The 24964-nt window shown below is 43.0% G+C and overlaps 1 protein-coding gene across 1 annotated transcript; it reads right to left on the bottom strand.

The window, feature by feature from the left end:
- Nucleotides 1-1713: 1713 nt before the first annotated feature.
- brsk1b (BR serine/threonine kinase 1b) lies at nt 1714-23406 on the bottom strand. Its single transcript, XM_030088704.1, has 20 exons — nt 23319-23406; nt 22834-22928; nt 18673-18758; nt 18387-18527; nt 17673-17789; nt 16374-16407; nt 16203-16271; nt 15360-15506; nt 10975-11006; nt 9741-9905; nt 9050-9147; nt 8704-8854; nt 8523-8583; nt 7043-7313; nt 5751-5799; nt 4781-4904; nt 4599-4700; nt 3340-3448; nt 2302-2391; nt 1714-2222 (listed from the first exon to the last, which is right to left on the bottom strand). The coding sequence occupies exons 1-20, from the start codon at nt 23404-23406 to the stop codon at nt 1990-1992; spliced, it is 2262 nt and encodes a 753-aa protein (XP_029944564.1). The 3' UTR covers nt 1714-1989.
- Nucleotides 23407-24964: the final 1558 nt, after the last annotated feature.

Raw genomic sequence — 24964 nt, 5'->3', positions numbered from 1 at the left:
AACGCTTAAAAGACCCGGTGGTCTGGTCCCACCAGCCTGTCCAGTTTAGTCTGTGAGAAATTCGGATAGTTTTTCCATCTCTGTAAAGATTTCGTTTTTTCAAGTCTTTCTTAATGCAATATTCACATGCCAGCATATCATACATATTGATTCCTTCTAATATGAAGTTGAAGTAAATCTGTTCTCATTTGTTGTGAATGTTAAAACACAGCAGCAGAAAAATGCACTCAAATGTTTGGCTCAAGTCAATATGAGACTCGGCAATCAATGAGTGCATTAGCTGTTGTGGGCTGAGCTCCTTGAGCATATCAAATAATTAAACCTTTCAGAGTGACTTTTGAGAATCATTACGCCATTGATTCACTATTGTGCCATTTTTCCTCAAAAACATATCGATCTTTTATAAAGAATTCACAGTTTTACTTTTGATCCTCCTTGTCGGTGGGTGAAAAGTGGGCCACATGGTGGAGCAGTGGTTAGCTCTCATCTCACCATGAGAGGGTCCAGGTTCAAGTTCTGGCTGGTTCCTTTCTGTGTTGCCTTTTTTTTTTTTTTTACATTTCATTTTGGGTTTGGGGGTGCTCAATGACGGCTGAAGCAGCAGTATGATAAAACTTCCATTAGATAAGGTGTTGATGGCTAAATTTGTGCTTAAAAAGTGGAAAATTATTTCGCAAGTCAGAGCTTGATCAGTCTGCTGTTCTGAGTTCTGGCTGTTGAGCACAGACTGGATAAATGCGGTTTTCTTTTGGCCGTTATATATTGATGCCAGAGCCTCATATCGGGTTTGCCTGAACATTGATGAGCACCAAGAACAAGAATCCTTTAGTTTGACCTTGATCTCGATTGGTAGGTACGACCTTGTTTAGAACAATAAATCACAAAAGGGGCATATGAATGTTGCAAAAGAAAGACTAGAAAAAAAAACAAAAAAAAAACTCCTGGCCTTTCCTTTAACCTGCTGACTCCTACTTCCTTCTATAAGTTATCCTTCAAGGCTACTTGTTCTTCTTCTCTACTGACCTCTCCTTCTGCGAGCTCATTCCACTTGTGAGGGATTCTACCTGCGGCGTGACTATAGTGTCCTCGAAATGGAGCTAAATCTAACTAGTGATCCACTTATTCTCCTCCGTTAAAGGCAATATGGTATCATAGCTTTATCAGTGTAATTCAGAAATCATTGCGGGGCCTCTCGCACACTGGAGGAAAAGCTGCGTCCGTCCTGTTCGTGATGTTCGCCTCGCTGCAGGGCTGCAGTAGCTCGCACCAGCGCTGTCGTCTCTGCTCTCACACATCTTGGATTGTTAAAGCACAGCATTAAATGTTGCTGATTATTGAGAGGTAAAGTCCATGTTAACAACCAAGTGAAAAGCCCAGACTCCTTCGATTAGTTCTCGTCCTGTTCTCGAGAGGCGTCCGCCGTCTGTTGTCCTTGATTGATAAGCCAGAAGAAGACAGGAGAGCAGACTTCCTGACAAGTGACATCAGGTGTATTTGAGGAGATTTGCTGATTCGGTCCGCAGCTGATTGACCAGGAGGTGATAAATGAGAATGGGTTGATGCGCTCCGTTACTCGCCCGAGTCTTTCTCATGCCGAGTTTGAAGCGGGTGTCCGAAGCGTGCGACTGGTTGGTGGGATTATCATGTGCTTTCTTGACCGGTTGGAGTGGGTGGATGTGTTTCCCTGGCTGATATCTTCATGGGAAGGTGGAGTTTATTTTTATTGGACATCCTTTCTTAAAGTGGGGTGAAGCTGCCCTTGAGGTCTGACTAGAGATCAGCTCAACCCGTCTAGACGAATCCTCCGTCATGTCCCCAGATCAGCTTCAAGGAAAGACCCCCCCCCCCCACCACCTTTTCCATCCCGTGGTTTGGGACTTAAGCTCGGAAGCAAAGGCTGGAAGTGACAAAACAGGGAGGGAAGGAAGGTGGAGAGGACCTATTGGAGGAAGAGAGGACGACCCACTCTTCTCCCCCATGACATTCTTTTCAGGTGTGAGACTGCGTCCCGTTGGACGATGACAGGAGTCTGGTCTTGTCCTTCCCCGAGCCTCGCCTCTGTAAAACGGTCCCACTGCCGCTCCCGGAGCCGCCGCTGCCGCCGCCGCCGTCCACCGCGCGCTCCCCCTCTGTCCGGTCCCGGTCCGACCCGCTCTCGGAACGCCGGGAGTTCTGGCGCGACGGGGTGCTGGGCTGACGGGAGAGCTGCCCGTTCTTCTCGTCTGAAACGAAGGGAACTAGACTTGAGACTAAGTGGTTGTGTCAGCGTTTGGCCGCGTGGGAACGTCTGAGGTTACTCACCAGCGAGCGCCTGCACAGACGGCTGGTCGTGAGTGCTCAGCAGCTGAGCCTGGATGGTTTCCACCACTCGTTTGAATCTGCGACTGGGGCCTGAGACAAAAGACAGTTGACTCATCGCTGAGAGCAAGTCGGAGATTTTCAACAGCCTCCATCTCGCACCAACATCAGAGCAGTAAAGTAAAGTAAATCTCCCCTTTCATCCTCACTGCTTCGTCTCCACCCTGCCTGCATGCTCTTCTCCACCTCTTTTGTGGACTTTCCATTGCATTGGATAATTGACCCCAGATACTTGAACCCATCTGCCTTCAAGCCAGCTTTTCATCTTCACCTTTTCTAAAGACCTCTTGACCTTCACCCCTCTCCAATGAAGGCCCCCACCGCTCCAACTTCTACTCCCACAAAAGCTTCAAGCACATCAGACATCAAATCTGTAACTGATAGTTTTGGCCACTTGGAGGCAGTAAATACAAACTGGAGAAACAATGCTGGAAAACAGAAAAGTGATTGTTCAGGATTTCTAAAACTGGAGATAATATTAACAACACCCAGCATTTCTGATATACACTTCTCATGGTAAACCAATCATTTTGTTTCCCATTTTACAGACATTTTAAAGCTCCAAAAAGTGATATGTTAATTATTTCTTTGAGTGCCCCATAGAGACAGTACATTTACAAAATCAAGATAAACGCTGTTAAATGACCATCAATGAGAAGGGATGTTGGTGATTTCACCAGCAAACATGATTATTTTAGTGAGACTGAGAAAAGGGCAATTATATAATTTAATGCACAGAAAAATGAATTACATATAGTTTTTTTTTAAATATTTTTCTCAATTAGTTTCATGCTTTTAATCAACTTGTATTGTTCTGATCAAAAAAAGGAAAAAAATCGCTTGAGTGACTGACACTTTTGGGTCAAATCAAAATTAATACCTATTGCATAACTTGAATATACAATTCTATCTAGTTACATCAGACTTATTGAAACGCTGTGTCTCGCTTTTTGAAGGACATGATAAACAAAAGCTTCCTACCTGCTATCAAGGTGAACGTCACGCTGTAGATGCCCATCTCTCGTCTCCCTTCCCTCTCTGCTCGCTCCCGTTCTCGCTCCCGCTCTCCCTCAGAGAAAGCAATGTCCACCTACAAGACAAGAAACAGAGCAGATTTTTCATAAATTAAATTCACGTGGGATTTTGTGGCCTTTATACGTTAATTATTTTTACTGTTTTGAGGTGGAAAGTTGTTGTTTTTGTGCCTTTAAGCATCAAACACTTCAGGAAAATCCCTGATAATATTGTCTGATCTAACCCAGCAGCGCTTCAATTTTTTCAAAACACTTACAGATCTAATACATTTTAATTATTGGTTAATTTGATATATTATTGATCTGATTCAGATATTATCCAGTCAGTTTGAATGACTGTTGTCAGATTTATCCTTCCCTCAGAAATGGGCTGTAGCCGCTAACTGCATGCAAAAGTAATGTAGGGAGAAAGACTATATGAATTAGACAAAATCAACACAATTCTAAAGAAATCACAATAAAACAGGTGCATTAAAAAAATGTAGAAAATGAATTTTTATAGCTTTAGAGGTTTAGCCATGTGAGCAAATAAACACAGTTTTTATCATAGAGCGATAATGTGAACATTTCAACAAAAACCCTACTTTTTTTACTTATGAAGTGTCATAGTGTATGTAGTCTCATTTTGAAATGTTTCTTTAATCGTCATCTTACTAAAACCTTGCTAAAAGTCCAATATTCATCAGTTACATGTATGTTCCAGTAGCAGGCTCTGCTGTGTTTAACAGATGGTGGAGATGGTCCTTATTTTTCTGTGAATGAGTCTGATGACAGCTTTTCCATTTATGAAACAAAAATATATACAAATACACAAATCAAACCATAAACAGCTGCATTCTAGTGCTAAAAAAGAAGAAACTAATGACCACCATGTCAGTTTTTGATTTCACAGACAATGACGTGATGTTTTTCAACACATTTACACCTGCTATCAGCTGAAATTACTCCAATTGAGAATAACATTCATGTCGATTGAAATCAGAGACACAAAATGAGTCACTTTTAATAAATCAGCTGCCATAATTCTCATAAATTGTTATTTTAAATGTATTTAGTCAGAATTTGACCTTCAAATGATGTCAGTGTTGGTCAGGGGTCAGTTTCAAACTCACAGTTTGTTCCTTTTCATGAAGATCATGTAATAAAGAGACACTAAAAACTCATGTGAGGTATAAATGTGGAAATCAACGAAAAGGGAAATCCTACTTGGAACTTGACTGGTTTCTGGAAGACAGAGGGACCTCCGGTGGACTTGTACTCTGCCCGGAAACTGTTCTGCGACACCACACTGTGGCTGAGCGACGGGATCTGCGGTGGTGGATATGAAGTGTGACGATCAGGGTATTGCAGCGCAGAGCCGGAAGCTGCGGAGGCTCTACTGTACTCACAGAGAGGAAGGCGTGGACGATGTCGGCCTTGATGGAGCTGAGCGGCTTGTCTCGGATCAAAACAAAGATCTGCTCCTCTTTTTCTAGGGAGATGAAGTTCCCGAACCAGGATCTTTTCGCGAGTCTGCAAAATGACGGGTGTTTTAGGTGTGATTGAAAGAAAATCGCTTTTTTATGAGACAATTCAGGTTTTAAAGAGTGCAGTGTGATCTTTCTGCCAGTTAAAAAGATTTTTCAAATGATTCATACATGTCTCATCTTAATATTTATAACTCCATCTTCTATGCCTCTTATCCAGTCAGTCCTACGTAACAATGGATGAGAGCAGGGCACAGCTGGAGAGATTACCAGCAAAAACACTTCATTTTACATTACATCTGCTCTAATGGGGCTTTTTCTTGATTTTTTTTTTTCAGTAATTTTTCTTATTTCTAACTCTATGATTTGTATTTTCACTGTGCAAGAGTCTCATAAAATTAGAAAATTATGAAAAGAGTTCAATAATTACATTTTTCATGAAAAGTTTCAGTGGAATCAGACTGTGGATCGACACGGACAGAAATGATGAACTGCGAGAAAAGCAAATCTGAAGCGATTTGAACCATTTGGATGAAACGAAAGGGGCAAAAAGGTTCACCATCACATGAAAGGTCCATAATGTAAAATATGTTTGTCCACCTGCTGAAAGTAAAGTCGATCTTAACTCTCCTTAACCCAGAGAGAGAAATCATGTCCTAGTTGCTAACTTTTCTTGTGATATTGAACAGTAACACACTGGAAGAAAAGACTGATACGTTTTATCCTGGTTTTTCTTCTTGGATCTTGGTCAAAATTATCATTTTGTTTAAAATGTATGTTTTTATGCCGATTTTTTATATGAACTGCCATGCAAACTCAAGCTTGTGATTCCACATGTATTAAATTCTTAAATGTTAATTCTTAAAACTTAAATTTACACATGCATACTTACTCTGGACTGGACTCTGGAGTCAAACTAGACATGTCCTCTGATGTAGGGACTGCAAATTGAAAAAAAAAAAATAAAACGAGAGATAAGAGGAAGGAGTAAAATGAAAAGGGCAGCAAATCCTGATGACAGACTCTAATTTAATTGTGCAAATTGCAGATGATCACAGAATCAGACGTTACTCAACACAGCCGCGGGCTGCAGGCTGGGACACGTGCTGGCTTCTCGGTAATAATAGCTTTCTGGTCAAGATGCAAATGCAAACTGGGAAAGCTCCAATTATTTAAACTGCAAACGGGGAACACGGTTCACACTGATGGAGACTGATGCGACTCTGAGATTTACTCATGTTTTCATACTTGGAATTGGAGAGCAGTATCACATTTATAAATAAAGTGTTGGGGTTGACCAAGATTTCTAGAAATAAACATTCAAAAGGAACCAAAAACAACCAACTGTGTATGGAGATAAGAGTCAAGCTAACTAGCTAATCCTAAATACCTCTTCATTCTGTTGTCAAGATTACATAATCCGAGACCGAGGTAGTTTCAGCAAATCAAATCGAATAAAACTTTATTGATAATGAACTTTTCATATTAAAGCAACACTGAGGAACTTTCAGTTTTCGTTGATTTTGGCGGTGCCAGTGGACAAAAGCGGTAGTGTTTTGCCTGACCGAATACTACAGTTCCCATGAGGACTAGCGTGTGGTGTCGTAAATTGCTGCTCCCGGTGGCGTGCTGTCGGACTGAACTCGCCTACATTTGTTTCCAGTGGCTGTGTGAAGGATGGATAGCGACGAGGTGATGAATCTAAATGAATCTAATGGTGGCTAAGCAATGTTATATCGTGATGTGACGCATGCCGTAAAGCAGTTCGCACATTTGGAGCTTTTTAGTGCGCAGGGTTCCTACCACCCTCCTCACAGCTGCTTAGTCCAAGTGAAAGCAATACTGACGCCCTCAGGCCGTGACAGAGGGGTCATTCAACTAGTTGTAAGTCTTAGTATCATCACAAAAGATATTAAAATGTTTTATTAAGGTTGAAAAGTTCCTTAGCGTAGGTTTAAAACAATAAACCAGGAAGCTATTTTTTTCTTCTGCTTGAGATCAGATTGTTTGTTTTACATGAACAAAGAATAAAGTGATCCGATTGATTTGAGTGTTGATATGCACCAAGAATATAATCTGATTCTGATCCATCCCACGATGCTTTGCACTCTGATGATGACTGTTTAATCCCAACATCTCCCATCTGAGCACATCAGCACCATCAGAACTCCAGCCTGGCCTCACCTTGCAGTTTGCGTCGATGGAAGCGCGGCGAGCCCAGCAGGTTGTTCTTGATGGAGCTGAGCCTCGTCCTCCAGTGGCCCGAGCTGGAGGCCGCCATGCCGCCGCTGCCCCCGGGGCTGGAGGGCGGGGTCAGCGAGGCGCCGCCGGCCCCGTCGGCTCTGGAAGAAGAGGACGAGGAGGAGGAGGAGGGAGGGGTGGTGGAGGAGGGGTGTTGGATCTGGTGCACGGGCGTGCCCAGCGGGGTGGGCAGCGGCGAGCCCTGCGGCGTGACCTGCGACACAGGGGGAGGGGTGGCAGAGGAGTTAGAGGACGCGTGGGCGTTCTTGGACTTGAAGACGGACGGAGAGGGGAAGTTGAAGAAGCGCGGGATGGGGGACAGGACGGGGGACGGGGACGGGGAAGGGGAGCGCGGCGTCTGGAGGGGGAGGGACTTCATGGAGTGGAGCTGGGGCCGGTCGGCGGGGCCCTTTGAGGGCAAGGTCTGAGTTTTGGGGTCGGGCGCCGGGCGGATCGGACGCGGGGTGGTGGCAGCACTTCCTGGTTTGGGGTCTTTGGAGGAGGAGGATGCGGAGGTGACTTCTGATTGGCTGAAAGTGAAGACCGGGCTCTGATGGACACACAGAAAGATGGAAAGATGGAGGGAAAGAGGTATGGACAGATGAGAGAGCAAGCAATGGTCATGAAATATGATTTATGGATGCGATTCATCAGCAAGATTCAGTGAATGAGGATGGATTCCACAACATTTAATTCTCAGTGTGCCTTTAAGACTCTTTTCACCCATGCCAGGAAAGGTACAGGAGCGTTTGCATGAAGCCCGGTCGTGTATCTATGAAATGAGATCATGCATGACTGAGGACGTGACATTATGATGGAGAGGCATGACTCGAAATGACAGCCTGAGCAAGCATTACTCCAGAAAAAAGGCACAGCACAGGAAATTTATTTTTTCTGTCTTTGATGATCACAACTGATATTTATGCCCCGAAGCTGCTGAAAGCATTTCTTCTTCTTTTTACAATATTGAACACACACTATGAAAAAGATGGTAATCAGCCTACAATAAACCGCCCTGCAGCGAGCAAAAACTGAGACACTGATGTGTTTCAATAAACTTGCCACCAATACATTGCACCATGGGTTTTCATAGCCTGTGAATATGGATTTAAAAAAATTTGAAAAAAGGTGCATATCATCTCTTTTTACATAGGTTTTGCTAATTTCAAAAACACCAGAAAGCTCAAGATGAGAACTGTATATTTATGGAACCTCAAACTGCACAGAATAAGTAAAAATAAAATAAAAATATATACTTTTTAATTTTTAGAGCAAATGTAACTCGGTGCTCTGGTATCTGAAATCTATCCTTCAGTGAGATGTATGCTGACATATGGAGCCGAAGCAGAGCAGCAGCAGGCAGACGAGAGTTTAATTTACAGCTCAAAGTCCGAGCTCAACAAGAAAATGTTGAATTTCTTACCCTGGGACTGCTGAGAGGGCTTGAGGACAGACCGGTGGACGCGCCGCTGACCGATCGAGACCTTTTGAGCAGATTACAAGAGTTTTCACAGGGAATGGGAATTTTGAATTCAATACACAAACAGATCTACCTCTTCGGCTTCATATTTCTAAACATTCTAGGAGGCTGAATCTGCTGGTACCTCTGGCTGTGTGCGTTCGTGTCCAGGGCCCTGCGAGGCGGGGTGGGAGACCCCTGCTCCGTCACACTCAGGACCTCCAAGCTTTTCCTCTCCGGACGACAGCGGCCGTGACGCGTCAGCATGGGCGAGTCCACCCGCTTCCTGGGCGGGTCTGGGGAGGCAGAAAGGCTCATTAAAACACCCGACAGCAGAGGGGCTGGCTGTCACACTTGTCTCTGGCTGTCACTTTCACTACTGCTTCCACAGAGTTATGGTCGAGAATGTGTCTCTGTATAAATGGATGACCAGAATATCACAAGATAACAGGATATAACTAACATTTGGGGTTTGTCCGTTGTTGTCTCACCTAAGTCATTTCTAGGAGGCAAATCTTCATCTTCACAGCTGGGGTATCGCTCTTTCCTGTCCAACAGGAGGTAGTAGATCATCTTCTCCTGATTCTCCCTGCAGAACGACAGAGAACAGAGATCAGAGGGCGTACAAATAAAACTCTCACTTCGGAGAGTCACGCACGTCTCAGTGAGACAAACGTATGTGTCGTGACTGAGAAGGAATGTATCTTCTGGTTTGATATTTCTACACCAAAATCAATTCAGTCCAGGACAAAAAATTAAAGATAATTGAATTGAATTGACCGAAACTAAATTGGGGGAAGTAATCCTGAGTTGGATTCTCAAAACAGGACAGAATTTTCACATTGAACACGAAGCAGGTATACTTTACATTCTTTTCATTTGATGGATTATTGAAACTGCTGCTCGGTGCTGAGTGAACAGAGGCGACTCGAGGACAGCAGAGCTACAAGAGGAACTGTTTATTATGTTTCTCTCGTTCCAGCCATGTCAAGCAGCTAATGATGCAAGTAATTGGCCGGCCGCAACGAGACAAAGCGGCTAATGAGCAAGACAGAAACAGAAACAGAACTATTCACTCCAGCATGCTTATTTCTCACTCGTGTGTTGCCGTGTGTGTGTTTGTGTGTGTGTGTGTGTGTGTGTGTGTGTGTATTAGTTTCTTTTTCTTTTTTTTTTACTCACTCCTCACTTGTAAGATCCTGTGTGAGTTTGACCCGGTCTCTGAAGCACCCTAAAGAGTACATGCTTTCCAGGACGTCTGGATCCAGCTCCGACAGGGACACGATCCTCTTCACACACACCCGGCGAGGGGGCGGCTGCTCCGGGCACGGCTCATTACGACCACTCCTGATGGAAAAAGGCCAAGATTCATAAGTGTGGTTTTATATTTTTATTTTGTAACGTAGACAACAAACTGCAAGATCAAGCTCATTCCCCCCCAGGACTCCCTTGAAAAAGAGGTTTTTAATCTTAACGGGACTTTTCTGGCTAAATAAAGTTAAAAAAAAAAAAAAAATTCATTGCAGATACTTGGCTAGATCCTATTGAGGGCCGGTTTGGGTCCACAGGCCTCATGTTTGACACCTCTAGTTCAAACATGCTGTAGTGTGATCTCTCTTTGATCACGCTTGTTCATTAAAAACAACAGAGTTGAAGTGAACTAAGTATTTTATTAGTGCTGAGTTGATTTGCGATGTATTTATTGAAAGAAAAACAAACTTTTTCCTGTATTAAACGTTGAATAGAATGGTAACATCACAGTTTTCTTGAGATAACTGAAAATTGGAAAGCTATTTGTTCTATTGGTAGAATACAGGAATCAAACAGTTTCCTGAAAGAGCTTCATCCTGCCACCTCATGCATGCAGCCACTCCTCATCACTAGTATAAAACCTTATTTTCTGGCTAGATTATGTGAAATTTCGCCCAGCGACCAAACATCTATCAACCTAGAGCGAAATAAAACCTTCACTCTATTTGCATCACCCATATACAGTAACTGGGAGCTACTTTTGGCCTCCATTTTTGCCTATTCCTGCTTTCACACGGCGGCAGAGAGGAAACATCCCAAAAATAGATGAGAGGATTTATTGGACTCCTTGGTGGTTCGTCCACCTCCGGACACACTGTATGTGTGAAACATGTTCGTTCTAGTTTAAAACCCTCAGCGGTGCAGCTTGTGACGGTTTTGAGGTATTTTAAGCACGTTCCTCCCCTCTCATCCTATATGTCACGTTTCTCTGCAGCAGTTCTGAACGTCTTACTATATGCTATTGATTTTCTGCTCTGAAATCTTTCTTTTTTTGAATAAAGGTGTAGGTAGGTGGAACATGATATAATAATAACATATATATGAAAGAGGTGTTGGTGGGTGAACTAAAGCAGAAAATAAGGAGAAAGAAAATCAGTGAACTTACTGGTACCAGGCGTGTTTCTGTATTGTTTCTAGCTGTAAAGAAAAGAGAAAAGACACCATCACTATACAAGTTCAAGCACAGTTTCCTATTCCTTATTGCAATCCCACAATTGTCACATCCAGATGCTGTTTTATGCCTGAATTTTTGACTTAATCAGATATTTTTCCTTCTTGGTGGTCATTTTTTTTTAATTTAGATGTGTAAATGCACATTTCAAAAGGAACAAATACATAAAACAAACACATAAAATACATGAAAAGTACTTTAGATCCAAGCTGATCTGAAAAATGTGAGGTTTACGATATTGCTTGAATTAGTAAACTGTTCGTGAGCATTTTTCACAAACCCTGAATTCTGTTTTCCGTCTTGTGTGTTTACTTTGCTTTGCAACTCAACTTCAATTAATACACAACTACTCTGAATTTGTCTCATTAAAGTTGCAATATACTTAAAAAATAAAGTAAAAAAAGTTTAACTTGCTTCCTTTATGCTTCAGATTATGACTGTGAATCTATTTGAAACATGGTGGCCTGATATGATAAGATTCTGCAAAAAGGATGCTGAATTACACATTAAAAAACTGTTCTGCATGTTGCGGTTTGTTTGTAGGTGAATTTTCTTCTAAGAATAACATAATGCGTGACGTGAGATGAACTGGAGTACTTTCCAGTTTTATATGACTACTTCAAATTATAATTTGCAAAATACTTCACCAGCGTTTTCTGACATTTGCTTTCCTCTATTAGATGTGAAATACTCTGCCATTTTATATTTTATGTAATATTTCAGTTGCTGTTTGGTTTTCAAATAGGCCTATTCAAATTTTTTACATTTCAACATTAATCAGAATTCCTTTAAAGGTGCTGTAGGCAGGATTTTGCTAGTCAATGCTAATTTTTCTGTGTTTTCTTTGGATTAAATGTTAGAGTATCCATTGATAATCCTTTAGGAGTGTAGCATAATTGCACTACCGCGAGGGCGCAGCGTTTCCATCTGTCTCTGTTCTGAGCTGAAAAGGAATCTCGACAGCTCCAGGTATCTTTGACCAATCAGAAGAGGCCATGACGCTCTAACCGTGATTGGTCGAGGGGCGTTCGTCACACGTTCTTGTGGGAGGGGCTTAATTTGCGTAAGGGCGAGATGTCAGAGAAAATAGGACAGGATTGGCTGTACTGGGTTTCAAATCACCATCTTAGATGGGTCAAATCGCGGAGATGCGGAATCCTGCCTACAGCACCTTTAATTAGTTAAACAGTTAAGTGATCTCAGTTAGAAGGAGACTCATCATGTTAATAGAGGTAAACATTTAATGCATAAAGTTTAGAAATGCCAGCACTGTTTGGTTTAATTGCATATCAGTGGCAAAACATGGCCTCTGGACTCTGGGCACTGAGCTCTCCTGCAGCTGTCCTGAATCACGCTATACACTCTGCATTACTGGACAGCGGAGGCCGTGGCGCTGGTAGCGCGCAGCCATCTCTCGGGTATCGGCGTAATGGAGCAGCTGCAGTTCTGCAAGCAACGTGAAAAGAAGGGGAACGCGGGCCCGCTGTGCACGCTGTATTTATACATCCGCAGAGAGGAAACCGGCGGGCAGCTGCGCGCGCTGACTTCGTCACTGTTTGTGAACCGCAGAGGGGAGACGTTCCAGCATCTTCTAACTCGGGAGAAAACACGGAAGGTGTGCGATGTTCATGCTGACTGCTGATGTCTGGATTCCGCGGAGGCTGCGAGCGAGCAGACAGACGGAGAGAGGCAGCCGGTCTGACCTGGTTTCAGGCTCCATTAATCAACAGCTCATCAGACGAACCCCGAGCTTTGATTAAATCTGCTCCGCTGTAGCTGGATGACAAAATAACTACACTTTCCCTTTGCCTTTATTTTGCATGCCCCCCCCCCTCCCCTCCCTTTTGCACATTAGCGCAGTTGTCCCCGTCTCCCTGCCTCTTAAGCTTGAATTAAAATCGCACGCCACATGATTGCTTTATCCAGGCTTCAAATTAGAAAGTGAGTGCAGTGGAACTTCCTCCAGCTTCGTTCCCCGCTCACTTACGCATTCATTTATTCACTCAATCACCCTGTCGCTATACGTCTCTTTGTGAGTCGGATTGCTTTCGGGAGCCGGACTCGGTTTCATCCATTTCTTGTTCGATCTTTGCGAACGCGCCCCTCCATCACTCTTTCAACCTGTGAGCTTCTGCGAGAACCCACGAAGAATCGTTGGCGGTTCTTTTCTTGTCAGACTCTGGTCCTGACTTTCAGCAGAACCTCAGGCCCCGCCGCTCCACTCCGCCATTTTTACTTTATTTTTGTTTTCTGATCATCTTTCACTCAGTGAGGCTTTTTTTTTTAACGGTTATAAATGAATTAGCTCATGTGATGCACCAACCAATCGGCTGTCTTTTCATTGATGATCAGGGCAAAATGAGGTGAGACAGTGAAGACGGGGAAGTTTTGGGTCCTTCCATTTATGTAAAACTCAAGTAAGCAAAGTTTCTGGCTCCATATAAACCATCATGGACGTGGTTCTGACTGACCGCAGCGGCTTCAATCTGGAAAATAGTGTTCACAAAAGCAAAAGCAGGTCAGGGATGGTTTGAGGTGTTTTACTGTAAGTTTTCCAATCTGATCGTGACTCCAAGTCCATATTCTCCTGGGACTTGGTGGTTTTATGGCTGAGAGTCAACTGTAATGATTTATCTGCCTAATATTGTCTTCGCCCTGCTCCAAGACATCAGCAGTAGATAAGACACAGATTTATAGCACATACCACAGATGCTTAATCCGATTTGAGAATTTAGACTAAAGCACCTTAAAGGAATACTCCACCCAAAAAACGATTTGGCCTCATTTTCTACTCACCCTCATGCTGAGAAACACTCTGGAGCACTTTTTTGACGATTCAAATGCAGTTGGAGATGTTTGGGGATTTTCGTGGTCAACAAACAGGGACCGACAGAGCCTGACAGAAAAAATGGTCCATAAAATCCACAAAACGTTCCCATTTTCCTTCATACTGCTCGTCCGCTGTAATCCAAGTGTCCTGAGCGCGTAACGTCCATAATTAATTCTTAACGAGGTCATTTAGTACATTTTAAGAGCCCAAACAGGGCGCACTCATACAGCTCCATTGCATGTCTGCGCGCGCACCCTGAACTACGGAAGCCGCGGCAGACCAAGCAACACGCTTGTGCCCTTTCAGCAGGACACCGAATTCAAAGCTTTAAAACAGTAGCCAATCACTTTTGTGATTGTCCACAGCTCGGTCACTCACAGCAGAATATAAACAGCGGAACTTCTTCTTCTACGCTTGCAATTTAGAAAAGTAGTCGCTGAAAGCGCACAAGCATCTGGCTTGGTCTGCCGCGGCTTCCGTAGTTCAGGGTGCGCGCGCAGACATGCAATGGAGCTGTATGAGAGTGCCCTGTTTGGGCTCTTAAAATGTACTAAATGACCTCGTTAAGAATTAATTATGGACGTTACGCGCTCAGGACACTTGGATTACAGCGGACGAGCAGTATGAAGGAAAATGGGAACGTTTTGTGGATTTTATGGACCATTTTTTCTGTCGGGCTCTGTCGGTCCCTGTTTGTTGACCACGAAAATCCCCAAACATCTCCAACTGCATTTGAAACGTCAAAAAAGTGCTCCAGAGTGTTTCTCAGCATGAGGGTGAGTAGAAAATGAGGCCAAATCGTTTTTTGGGTGGAGTATTCCTTTAAACTGTATTGCATTCCTGACCTTTTGTAGAATGTATCATCTTCCTGATGGAGGCAACTGCATTCACACTAAACCACTTACAGGAGGGTAACACACCACTCACATGGTGTGTAAATAAATGGAAGTTTTCTCGGCACAACACAGATCAAAGCATCCAAATATCTTCACTGTCTTTTTCATTTAAGTTGTACAAAGGTGTTTTTACAGTTTGAGAGAGAAATCGGCATTACTCAACTTCACACAAACTCATAGCCAGTCTGAATCCACCAGTCAGTATCTAAAAACACTGAAAACGCCGTAGAGCTGTAAAACACGGCAACGTGAGTCCAACAGGCCCCTTCAGACAGGACCAGTAGTGAAATTCTCCTGAAAGGGAGCAGGTTTATAAATAAACTTGTTGAGTTGCTTAGTCATGTCTGGTCTTCCAGTCGCGCGATGTCGCACCACCTTCTCTCTCCTCCCCGTGACTCAGTGGGATATTGATTTCTGTGGGTTTCTGCCTGCGCTCGCTGCATGATGCACAACATCATATCGACACTGCCGTATTTGAAGAAACATGAATGTTGTCTGTTTGATGATAAAGCAAACACACACACTCACCTACACACACACACACACACACACACACACACACACAAAGTGTTGCAAATTGTTTCCCTTCTTACCGTGAGCCTCTTGTCGGGATTCACTTCGATCATTCCCTTGAGCAGAGCTTGGCAGTCGGGGGGTATAAAGTGGGGCATGTGGAACACGCCGCTCTTCACTTTTTCTAGAAGCTGCCGCAGGTTGTCGTGGTCGAAGGGCAAGGCACCCTGGGAAAGGAAGGAAATGTTGAGAAAATATGGGTTTATCGCATCTACGCACCAAGAAATATAAAGCCATATTATTAAAAAATTAGCACCGTATTACCTGGAATATAAGTCACCATTCTTTAATTACTTTTATGGTAATGTGATTTATATTAAGAAGTGACCTACATATCAAAATATACAGATCTGTACCATCTTGGACCTCTAGGTGTCACTGTATGACAACAGAATGCTGCTACTGTAATGCAGAAAAACTTCCATTATAACCATATTTCACTGACAGTAGAATTTAAAGTAAATATTATCAAATGTGGAGCAGAAAGAGTTGTAAAGGACTGAAGAAAGGTCAGAAACCGTTACCAAAATGAAGAAAACTGAAGGAAAATATGTAGTTTGTGTTACAAATCTTAAGATAAATCCCAGGTTTTAACCTTTTTACCTTTTATAGTTCATATAATCTTGTAGCTGAAATTTTATGGGTTCAATCGTTTAAGTAGAAGGGTTTTGTTTGACACAGCAAGGAGGACTCTGACCTCCAAAAGGTAATGAAGCAGAATAATTTAAATGTATCCTAAATGAGGATACAAACTGTAAAAAGGTACAAAAGGCAAAGAGCAAAAACAGTCAGAGCCTGGGTTTGGGGTTTGTCTTCCCCGTGTTCACATGTTGCACTGAGGAAAACAGATAAAAGCTTTTTACCACAAGAAGAGCAAAGAGGATGACTCCACAACTCCAAACGTCTGCCCTGCGACCATCATATTTCTCCCCCTGCAAACAAGAATGGGAAAAAAAAAATGGTTCCACATCAGAAAAACAGGATATGAAACACAAACAGCACACAAAAAAAACAGAAAGAGCAAAAGAACTCACTCTTATGACTTCCGGGCACGCGTAATGTGGAGATCTGTGGGAGAAAAAGATAAATGAACTTCATACAGAGTGCCGACTCATGCAAAAAAACAAAAAGCCCAACCGGAGCCAGAGTGCACAAAAACTGAGGGCACCTGAGCATTAATCCAGAGAAAAGACCGAGCAGGTGAACCCAGGTGGAAGCTGCTTTCTAATTTTATCTGGTAAATCCACATTCACGCTGATGGTTTTAAAAAGCTTTTAATAAAGGCTGCCATCGATCGAACAGTCCAGAGGTGGAACGAGGACGTGCATTCTTCATTTAAATACAGAAAGTATAATTCAAATAGACTAAAATTCCCTTTTTTTCTTCATATTAAATTAAACTTCTTCTAAAACTTTATAGTTTTAACTTATGTGGTCTAGAAAGCAAGAAAAAGAGGGAAAAATGTTTATGTTTATTTGTTTTTCACATCTTCACTACAGAATACCTGACAATATATTGAATTCTGAACAAAAGAGTTACCTAAATGTGATTTTTGTTTTTCATTAACTGGCTGTATTTTTGTACTAAATTTGTCCACACAAAGCAAATCAACAGGTTTGGTGTCAAAAGAAGTAAACACAATGGTGTTTAACGTCATTATAAGAAGTTTAAAGGATGGATGTTTTCCGCATGTGTTACAAATCCTGCAGAAGCTCAATGTCTGGTACCACTGAATAAAATTACAGGAAGAAAAAAAATACAGGAAAATTCGGAAGGGCTAAAGCAAGGAATGTAACATTTTGAAAAGGAAAAAAAAAACCCTTAGAATGTATAGTTCACTCATAAGAATCGCTGTACACTTTAATGCCACAGTATGATTAAAGAACTTTATAGTCAAGTGTGGTTAAATACCCTCAAGTTCCATTTCTATATCAAAAAGTCATTAAAATGACCAAAAATCCACATATCTACTTCAGAAACTTTATAAATTTGACATGTTTTTCTAGAGATGTCTGTGAAAGATTAGCCAAGCACTGTTTGTCTGACTCTTAAATTTAAGTGTCCTGTTCATGATCGCAGCCTGATGAAGGGTACGTATGTTTTACGATCACTTGTGCTGGTTTTATGTGCGCAGCACACGTGTTTGAGCACATTTTGGTGACTGGATGGTTTCTCTGACAAGATGATTTGAGAAAACAGGACAGCATAATATTCAGTATCAGTTACTATCAGCTCCACCGATTACATAACATAATAATTCTTTGACATGATAAAGATTACATTTGAGATAAATAACCTGAAACAAAGATCCTACTGAGCCACCCGGCACTCACCCGCAACTGGTTTCTAGCAGACTGTCGCCGACTTGCAGCGAGGCCATGCCGAAGTCTGCTATCCTGATGTTGTTCTTCTCATCCAGGAGAAGATTCTCTGGCTTCAGGTCTCTATGGCTGTAAAAAAAAAAACCACAAAATCAATGGAAATACACCAAAATGAACAAAGTACTTTCCTCAAAATCATATGAAATCATAAAGATACAATAATTTAATCATATGTGTTCATATACAAATGCAATAATTGAAAACTCATGAATTTGTTTAAAAAAGGCCAAAATATGATAGATCTGCTTTAGATTGATGTGTTTTTGCTCTCAAAAGTCAATTTTTCATCCAGTTAGTACAAGTGATTGATGCGTTTTGCAGTTTCTATCGTAAATAAGCCATAACAGTAAGATGGGAGTATTTCTCATTTCTATATATTTAAGACCTATAAATCTTTAAAATACCTTCAATTCTTGCCAGTTTTATACTTTTCCTAAGTAATTCAACATAAATAAATGGCGTATAATTAATTAATGTGTGACTTTTGTGAATTTGAAGGGTGTTGTGTGGAATTTGACCCTTGAAACATGATGAAGGATATTTTAGAAGGTATCAGCACACAACTATACTTGAGCACTTTAACATTGCGTCTGACTTCTTGTGGTGCATACATAAGGAAAAAGGTCAAACAATTACGAAAAGAAAGACTGGTGGTTTCTCACTGACCATATGGAATGGCTATGGCAGAAATCGAGGGCGGAGATGATTTGCCTAAAGAACTTCCTGGCCTCTTTGGGGGTCAGCCTGCCCTTCTTCACCAGGTAGTCGAACAATTCCCCGCCTGACACATGCTCCAGCACCAAGTACCTGCAGCACGGACAAAAAAAAAAAAAACACCTCAAACTCACATCCAGCTTCCATTCAATGCTATTAATAGCGCCACTGGACGTTTTCCAGATTCTTCAAGGATGTATATGGTGAGCGCACGTGAGAAAGGTGCAGAGATACTCACAGGTATTTGTTATTCTCATAGACATCATGCAGCTTTAGGACGTGAGGATGCTCTATTAGTTTAAGAATAGCTATTTCTCGCTCCACCTGCACGGGGAAAGGTTAAAAGAGAGAGAAGAGAAAGACGGTTAAAAAAGGACAAAGCTGGGAAATGTCAGCCGGGAGAGGGAGGTAAACACGGTGAATAAAAACACAGTGTGAGGGAGGAAGCGCCAATAAAGATGGAGTTAGGGGAAAATGCACAACAGATGGAGACAGTACTAAAAGCTTTTAGTGAGGGTTTTTTTTTTTTCAGTCACTTCATTGAACTCCAGAAAGGAAAACAATCAGCAGCTGGAAAAAAAAAATAAAGTCAACAATGCTGTGCTGCAATATGGCTTCCAAAAAATGGAAGAAATGTCAGGCTTATTTATGCACACACTTAAAGAATGAAGAAAAATATGAATGGTTGCTTTAGTTCTTTAGTTTACCTAACATGATTATGCTTTTAACATCATTCTGTGGGAAATTTATCCCCGATCACCTCGTGATAGTGAATTACTTGGGGTCCTTTCTGTGTGGAGTTTGCATGTTCTCCCTATTTCTGGGTTTAGATCTATCCATCCACAGGATGACATTAATGTATTGCTGAAACATGGTGTGTATCATGTGGTGTGTGGTGTTTCTGATAGATGCTGTTGGCTTCTCTAATATGTCACAGGAGGGCTGAAAATATTTTGCTGAAGGTAAATGCAGAGTCCAAGATGGTTCACCACCATGCACAAGTTGTGAGAGGAACGTTAAACCGATCACACAAACGGAAAAGAAACAACACAAACAGATAATTCAACATGATTTCTTTTCATATTGCAGATTTTGCCTTGTAGTCTCAACTCAAACTGGGTTTTGCCAAAGTTAAAGATGATGCCAGTGTTTGTTTGGTTTTTTTTTTTTTTTAGGATTTCAAAGGTGGGGTGTCAAACTTGAGGCCTGTGGGCCAAAACGAGCTCGGAAGAGGTTCCAATTCGGCCAAACTATCAAGCAAATCCAAAATATTTTTAAAGGGACTTAAGGCAACTTTACAAAATTTACCTCAGTGCTGCCGCGATAGGCGCTGTGGGTAACTGCATCCACCAGCCAAGGCGGCATGGGAGCGCGCACAAACACTTCACAGACTGTCCGTCTTCACAGCACTGCAGCAGGGATGCTAATGCTGTTTACTACGTCGCGGTTTACTGCAAGACCACAGTGCATATTATATATAAACAAGCACCATGTCAAGCGACTTAGTGAGTAACAGACAACCAGTTAGACTAAACTATTTGTATCCCAGTAGTGTTTGAGTCAGGTCCACGGCGGCCATGTTCTTCCTGTCGAGCTGTCGGCAACGTGCATACAGCGTCAAGTTACGTCACATCCCCACGATTGCGCGGGAAATTCGGATGCCAAACTGCAGCCAATTATGTGGCACACAGCCTGTATAAAGCAACAGACAGATGCGCGGATTGGCCTGCTATTTTAGGTTTTTAATGCTTCACGGCCCATTAGCATTGAACAAACTGGAAATGCATGTGTAGTTTTTCACAAATCTTTCCTTAAGTCCCTTTAAGAAAACATTATTTTAACAAATTTCTTAAAACTACTAATTTTGGTTTGGTTTTGCAAAAATATAGAAGTTTTCATGAAGCACACTCTGCATCACAACAAAGAAAAACTTTCAGGTGTGAATTTAAAGGTTATTTTGGCACCATTGTACCAGTCAGGTCCACTGCATTGAAACTGGGCTGTATGAGGCTCCTGGTAGTCCTGTGTTAAAGTAGCGCACGACATAAAAACGTCACGTCATGAGCATGACGCCTGTTTGCTGCATCTCCCGTCCCCCCGAAGCTTTCAGTCTCTTTAAGGTACCCCCCCCCCCCATAAGAAAAATCAATTCATTCTCATTGGCTGGTTTCCAGAAATGATCTTGTTCAGCTACACTTGCTTGCATGTGGCTTAGAGTGCTTGTAATTTGACACCAGCCCCATCATCTTGCAAGGTTCTTACTGTGCTAATGTTTTAAAAAAAACTGTGCCACGGTTGTGTTTGCTCTAACCTGACTTCGCACAACCACTGACTGTGTAGAAAGACGAGCTCCAGGGCAGGTCTTTAAGAGCGATGTTCACTGGTGGCAGTTTTGTAAAATCATGATTCTGTCCTGCATGTTTACCTTGTTCCAACACAACAGGCTCTCTGCAGAGTTTAATGATGACACATGCATTAGCATGCATTAGCCCGAGGTGTGGTAGACCAGCAAGACATTTCAGGCATGCAGCAGAGTGACCCGCCAGCAAAATGCTGCACAACTTTGATTTGAGTGGAGAGGACACGAGCAAAACTTAGAAAAAAACAAATTTCCATTTTAGGTTCGTTGTCTCAAGTTGATGTTTGAGCAATGCTTTATTTCCTCTCTGAATAAAGTTAATTAACCACCGGAATGAAGAGTGAATAAAGTTATGAGAGGCAGGCGGAGACAGAAAGTCCCGATGAACACTGATGAAAGTCCTTGGAACTTCTGCCGTTTTCAGTATAAACATCAACACGGTGTCACAGGTCCTCGTCACAGCAAATTGATTATTTCTCACAAAGAAGCAAAATCAAATTAACACCGACTGACCTTCACTTTCACTTTTATAAAAAACAATAAGTGAATGATTTACATTAATTCTATATGTGAAAAGATGGAAACTTTTCTTTCGTTTCCCAGTCCTGCTTCCGCCGCAGCGGCTGTCCATAGCATGACCTACAAACGGCGTCCCACATGGCACAGGATCTGGCCCACTATCGATTTGCTCTCCACGTAGGGCAACTCATCGGGCGGTATATTTGCGTCATTCAGTGAAAGCTACAGTCTGAAAAAAAGGGTTAAAAGTAAATTATGCTGACATGAAGATCATGAGTGCACCGTGCGTGGAAATATAGAATTTTTACCAGTTCAGTGTTTTACCATATGCATATTTCAAAATTTGATGATAAATTCAAAATATAGTATTAAGCTGTATTCGAAAGACAACCACCTCTATTCTTGTTTTTTGCAACAACCTGCCGTACTTTTCCAAAAGCCAATATGATGCAAACACTCAGCTACGGTAAAAGTGGGGGAGAAAAAAAAATCTATTTAAATTTAATTTCAGTCCAGTGTGTTTTAGCTGCAGCAGCTCTCATCAGAGGACTTAATTAGTGGAATGAAATCATCCCTATTGTTCGGAGTACAGAAGCAGTGCCCACACACTCCACAGCTCCAAGTTACAACACACTGACGGGCTTTTCTGAGCAGAAATAAAGACTCCTTTTCTGTTGCTATTTCTGCAGAGTGCATGCTCCCATGGGGTGAACACGGTGAATCTGCCATAATTATACCGTCACTTGGTTTGAAATAATTACAGATTTGCTGGGAAACAGACAAAAGATTTCTGCTAGTTGGAACTGAAGTTTATTGAAACCGAGTTTATAGGAGAATAGATACTTTTAGCACAAGTGTCCCACAAGCAGCTCATGCCGAGTCCCTGGAAACACGGTGGGAAGAAGCTCCAGTTTATTGGAGTTTGGGTGCTATTTGGGCCCATTTCTTATTTTACAAGAGAAGTGGAATATGTGATATATCTCATTTTACTTGTGCATTATAATGAAAAAATATTGCTCCCGGTATAACCATTACCCCCATGCTCATAGAGCCAAGGCATGACCCGGTGCACCATCCTTTAGGTGGGACATCAAGCAACAATCGATAACAAGATTTGAGAGAGGTAACACAGCTAATGATTTTTAGGAGGAAGTAGCTGAAAAATACGGTTTTGATGTGTTTGTGCGGAGGGGCTGTGCAAATAAAAGCGAGTATTGGAAGTAAATGTGAATCACACACTCGAATAAAGTAACTGATCTATGGACGCAGCAGGTTACACCCTGGACAGTCACACACACTCCTGTTCATGACTCAACGATTAGCCTCAAATTCATCTTTCTATACTGTGCAGAAAACACACCCTAGAAAGAACATGCAAACTGTACTCGGGAAACCCCAACGAAGCCTCGTCGCACCAGGGATTCTCATGCGATTGGGTGAGAAACACTACATGACTGTGCAGCACAGAACAGTAAATGTAAGGCACGTGTGAGCAGGTGAAGGTAATTCTGGGTAGAGAACCTTCATCAGGACTGATTCGGACAGCTTCTCCCTGTTGACAATCTTGATGGCCACCTTCTGCCCCGTTATACAGTGGACTCCCAACTTCACCAGGCCTGAGAGGCAGACAGAGGGAGGGAGAGCATGTTTGAACACCACCAATCACGATGCAGTGTGAAAACAGGAAGGAAGTGATGGCATAAATAATTCAAAACGCTTAAATTACATTGTCACAAACTCAGCTTTGGGGGAAAAAAAAGAAAAAGAAGACACGCATTTAATCAGAAGCTTGATGGAATATGTGCTGCTGAGATATGTTTAACCTTTCCAGACCCTTAAAGAAGGCTGGAGGAGGAATAAAGGACTGAAGATAAGAGGAATGAATGAGGATTACGAGGCGAGCTGGTGATTATTGTAGAAAACGGTTAGGGTGTAGCTCAGCGGGATCCGCTCGTGCACCTTGCAGACGCGAGGGGGGAGGAGGGGGGAGGGAGGGGTGGTCCTACCTGTCTGTCCCCTCCCGAGGGTCTTCTCCAGCCGGTAAGGCCCCACGTACTGGCTGGACTGGCCCACCGACAGCTCCTTGCTGCTCATCTTGAGCCCCTGCTCTGCTCCTCCTCGAGATGAAGTCCGGTTCCGGGTCTGAGGCGCTTCCAGGTAGCGCTCGCGCTCCGTGCTGCCAAGTGCGTGATGCCGTAAATCATCGCACATCACAGGCGGCTGCACGGCGGCGGAGCGGAGCGGAGCGGAGGGAGGACTGGTCGTGATCTAGAGCCGGGCCCTGCAGGCTACTCCCATGCGCTCGTCTGTCCTGCGGTCCGCTCCGCGAGCCGCGGGTCTGGATTTCTCCCCAGAGGGAGATCGAGGGAAAGGATCCGAAAAAAGTGTGAATAGTCCCATCAAAGCCGCCCACCCTGCTATAAATAACTACTTTAAAGCTTGATTGATCCGATGCAGCTGGACAAAAAAGGTGGAAAAAAAAAAGTGGAGCAGTGTAAGAAAAAAACCTTCTTCAGACCCGGACTGGAGGCTGCATCCGCCACAGGATGGAGAGTCTCAAATATCCAAAGTCAGATCGCCCTGATTGAATCCATTCACAGATCGATATCAGGGACCCCCGTGCTTTTTGCGCCTGCTGCCGTCCAGGAAAGATGTTTTCGGGATCTCTCGCATCCCCCCCGCGGGCCCTCGGTCCGGTCAGGAGCTGCCTGTCTGCGCGGATGCGGCGTTGTCCAGATAATAATCTATTATCACAACAGCATCAGCAAGAAGAATGGGTTTTCCAATATCCGGTGCACACTTTGGCTCACCCCCTCCCCGGCCCTGCATCAGGAAATAGAGGAAGAGGGGGGAGAGCATTAAAAAAAAAAAAAAAAGAGGAAAAAACGGGTAGAATTGGAGTGCGGAGGCCGGGACGATGGAGAGCCGCAGCGGCGAGAGGGAGCGGTGCGCACGGAGGACGATCACGGCTCGGCCCGGTGATGAATCCGGTTTCTAGAAACAACAAGCATCCTCAGCTGGCCTGCTGGCAGCAGCCGACTCCCCGCCTCTCTCTCTCTCTCTCTCTCTCTCTCTCTCTCTCTCTCTCTCTCTCTCTCTCTCTCTCTCTCTCTCTCTCTCTCTCTCTCTCATGATATCACCGCATCTCCTCCCTGCACCGGCTGGAGCCTGATGATGCACAAACCTTTTTGTTTTTTAAATTTTGATGTTTATTTTTATTTTTTTAAGGGGTTGAAATCAGTCAGAAGCAGGTTTTCAGAAGTTGCACAGAATCACTCTCCTCACTGACGGGATGTCCTCCTCTGCTGCCCGTAAAAACCCCTTTCTCTCTCTTTTTTTTTCCAGCCCTCTTTCCCTCCTCCTCCTCCTCCTCCTCCTCCTCCTTCCTCCTCTCAGGCTTCCTTGTCTCCATCAGGCAGCATCAGCATCCGGGTTCCTTCAGCCCCACCCCTCCTCTCCCATTAGCCCCTCCCCCACCACCTCCTCCTCCACCACCACCCTGTTTTACTACAGCAAAGTTCCTCATTACGTGATTGGCTGCAACAACCAGGGATGGAAGTGTGTGGCTTTTACTGCACGGTTCGATCAGACACACTGACAAGTGATAAAAATTAAAAAATAATGTCATCAAAAGTCTACTGACTGCAAGAAT

The sequence above is a fragment of the Salarias fasciatus genome, chromosome 4 (assembly GCF_902148845.1).
Source record: "Salarias fasciatus chromosome 4, fSalaFa1.1, whole genome shotgun sequence".
NCBI lineage: Eukaryota > Metazoa > Chordata > Actinopteri > Blenniiformes > Blenniidae > Salarias > Salarias fasciatus.
Note: the sequence above shows the minus strand (reverse complement) of the source record. Positions and strands in the feature narration are given on the sequence as shown.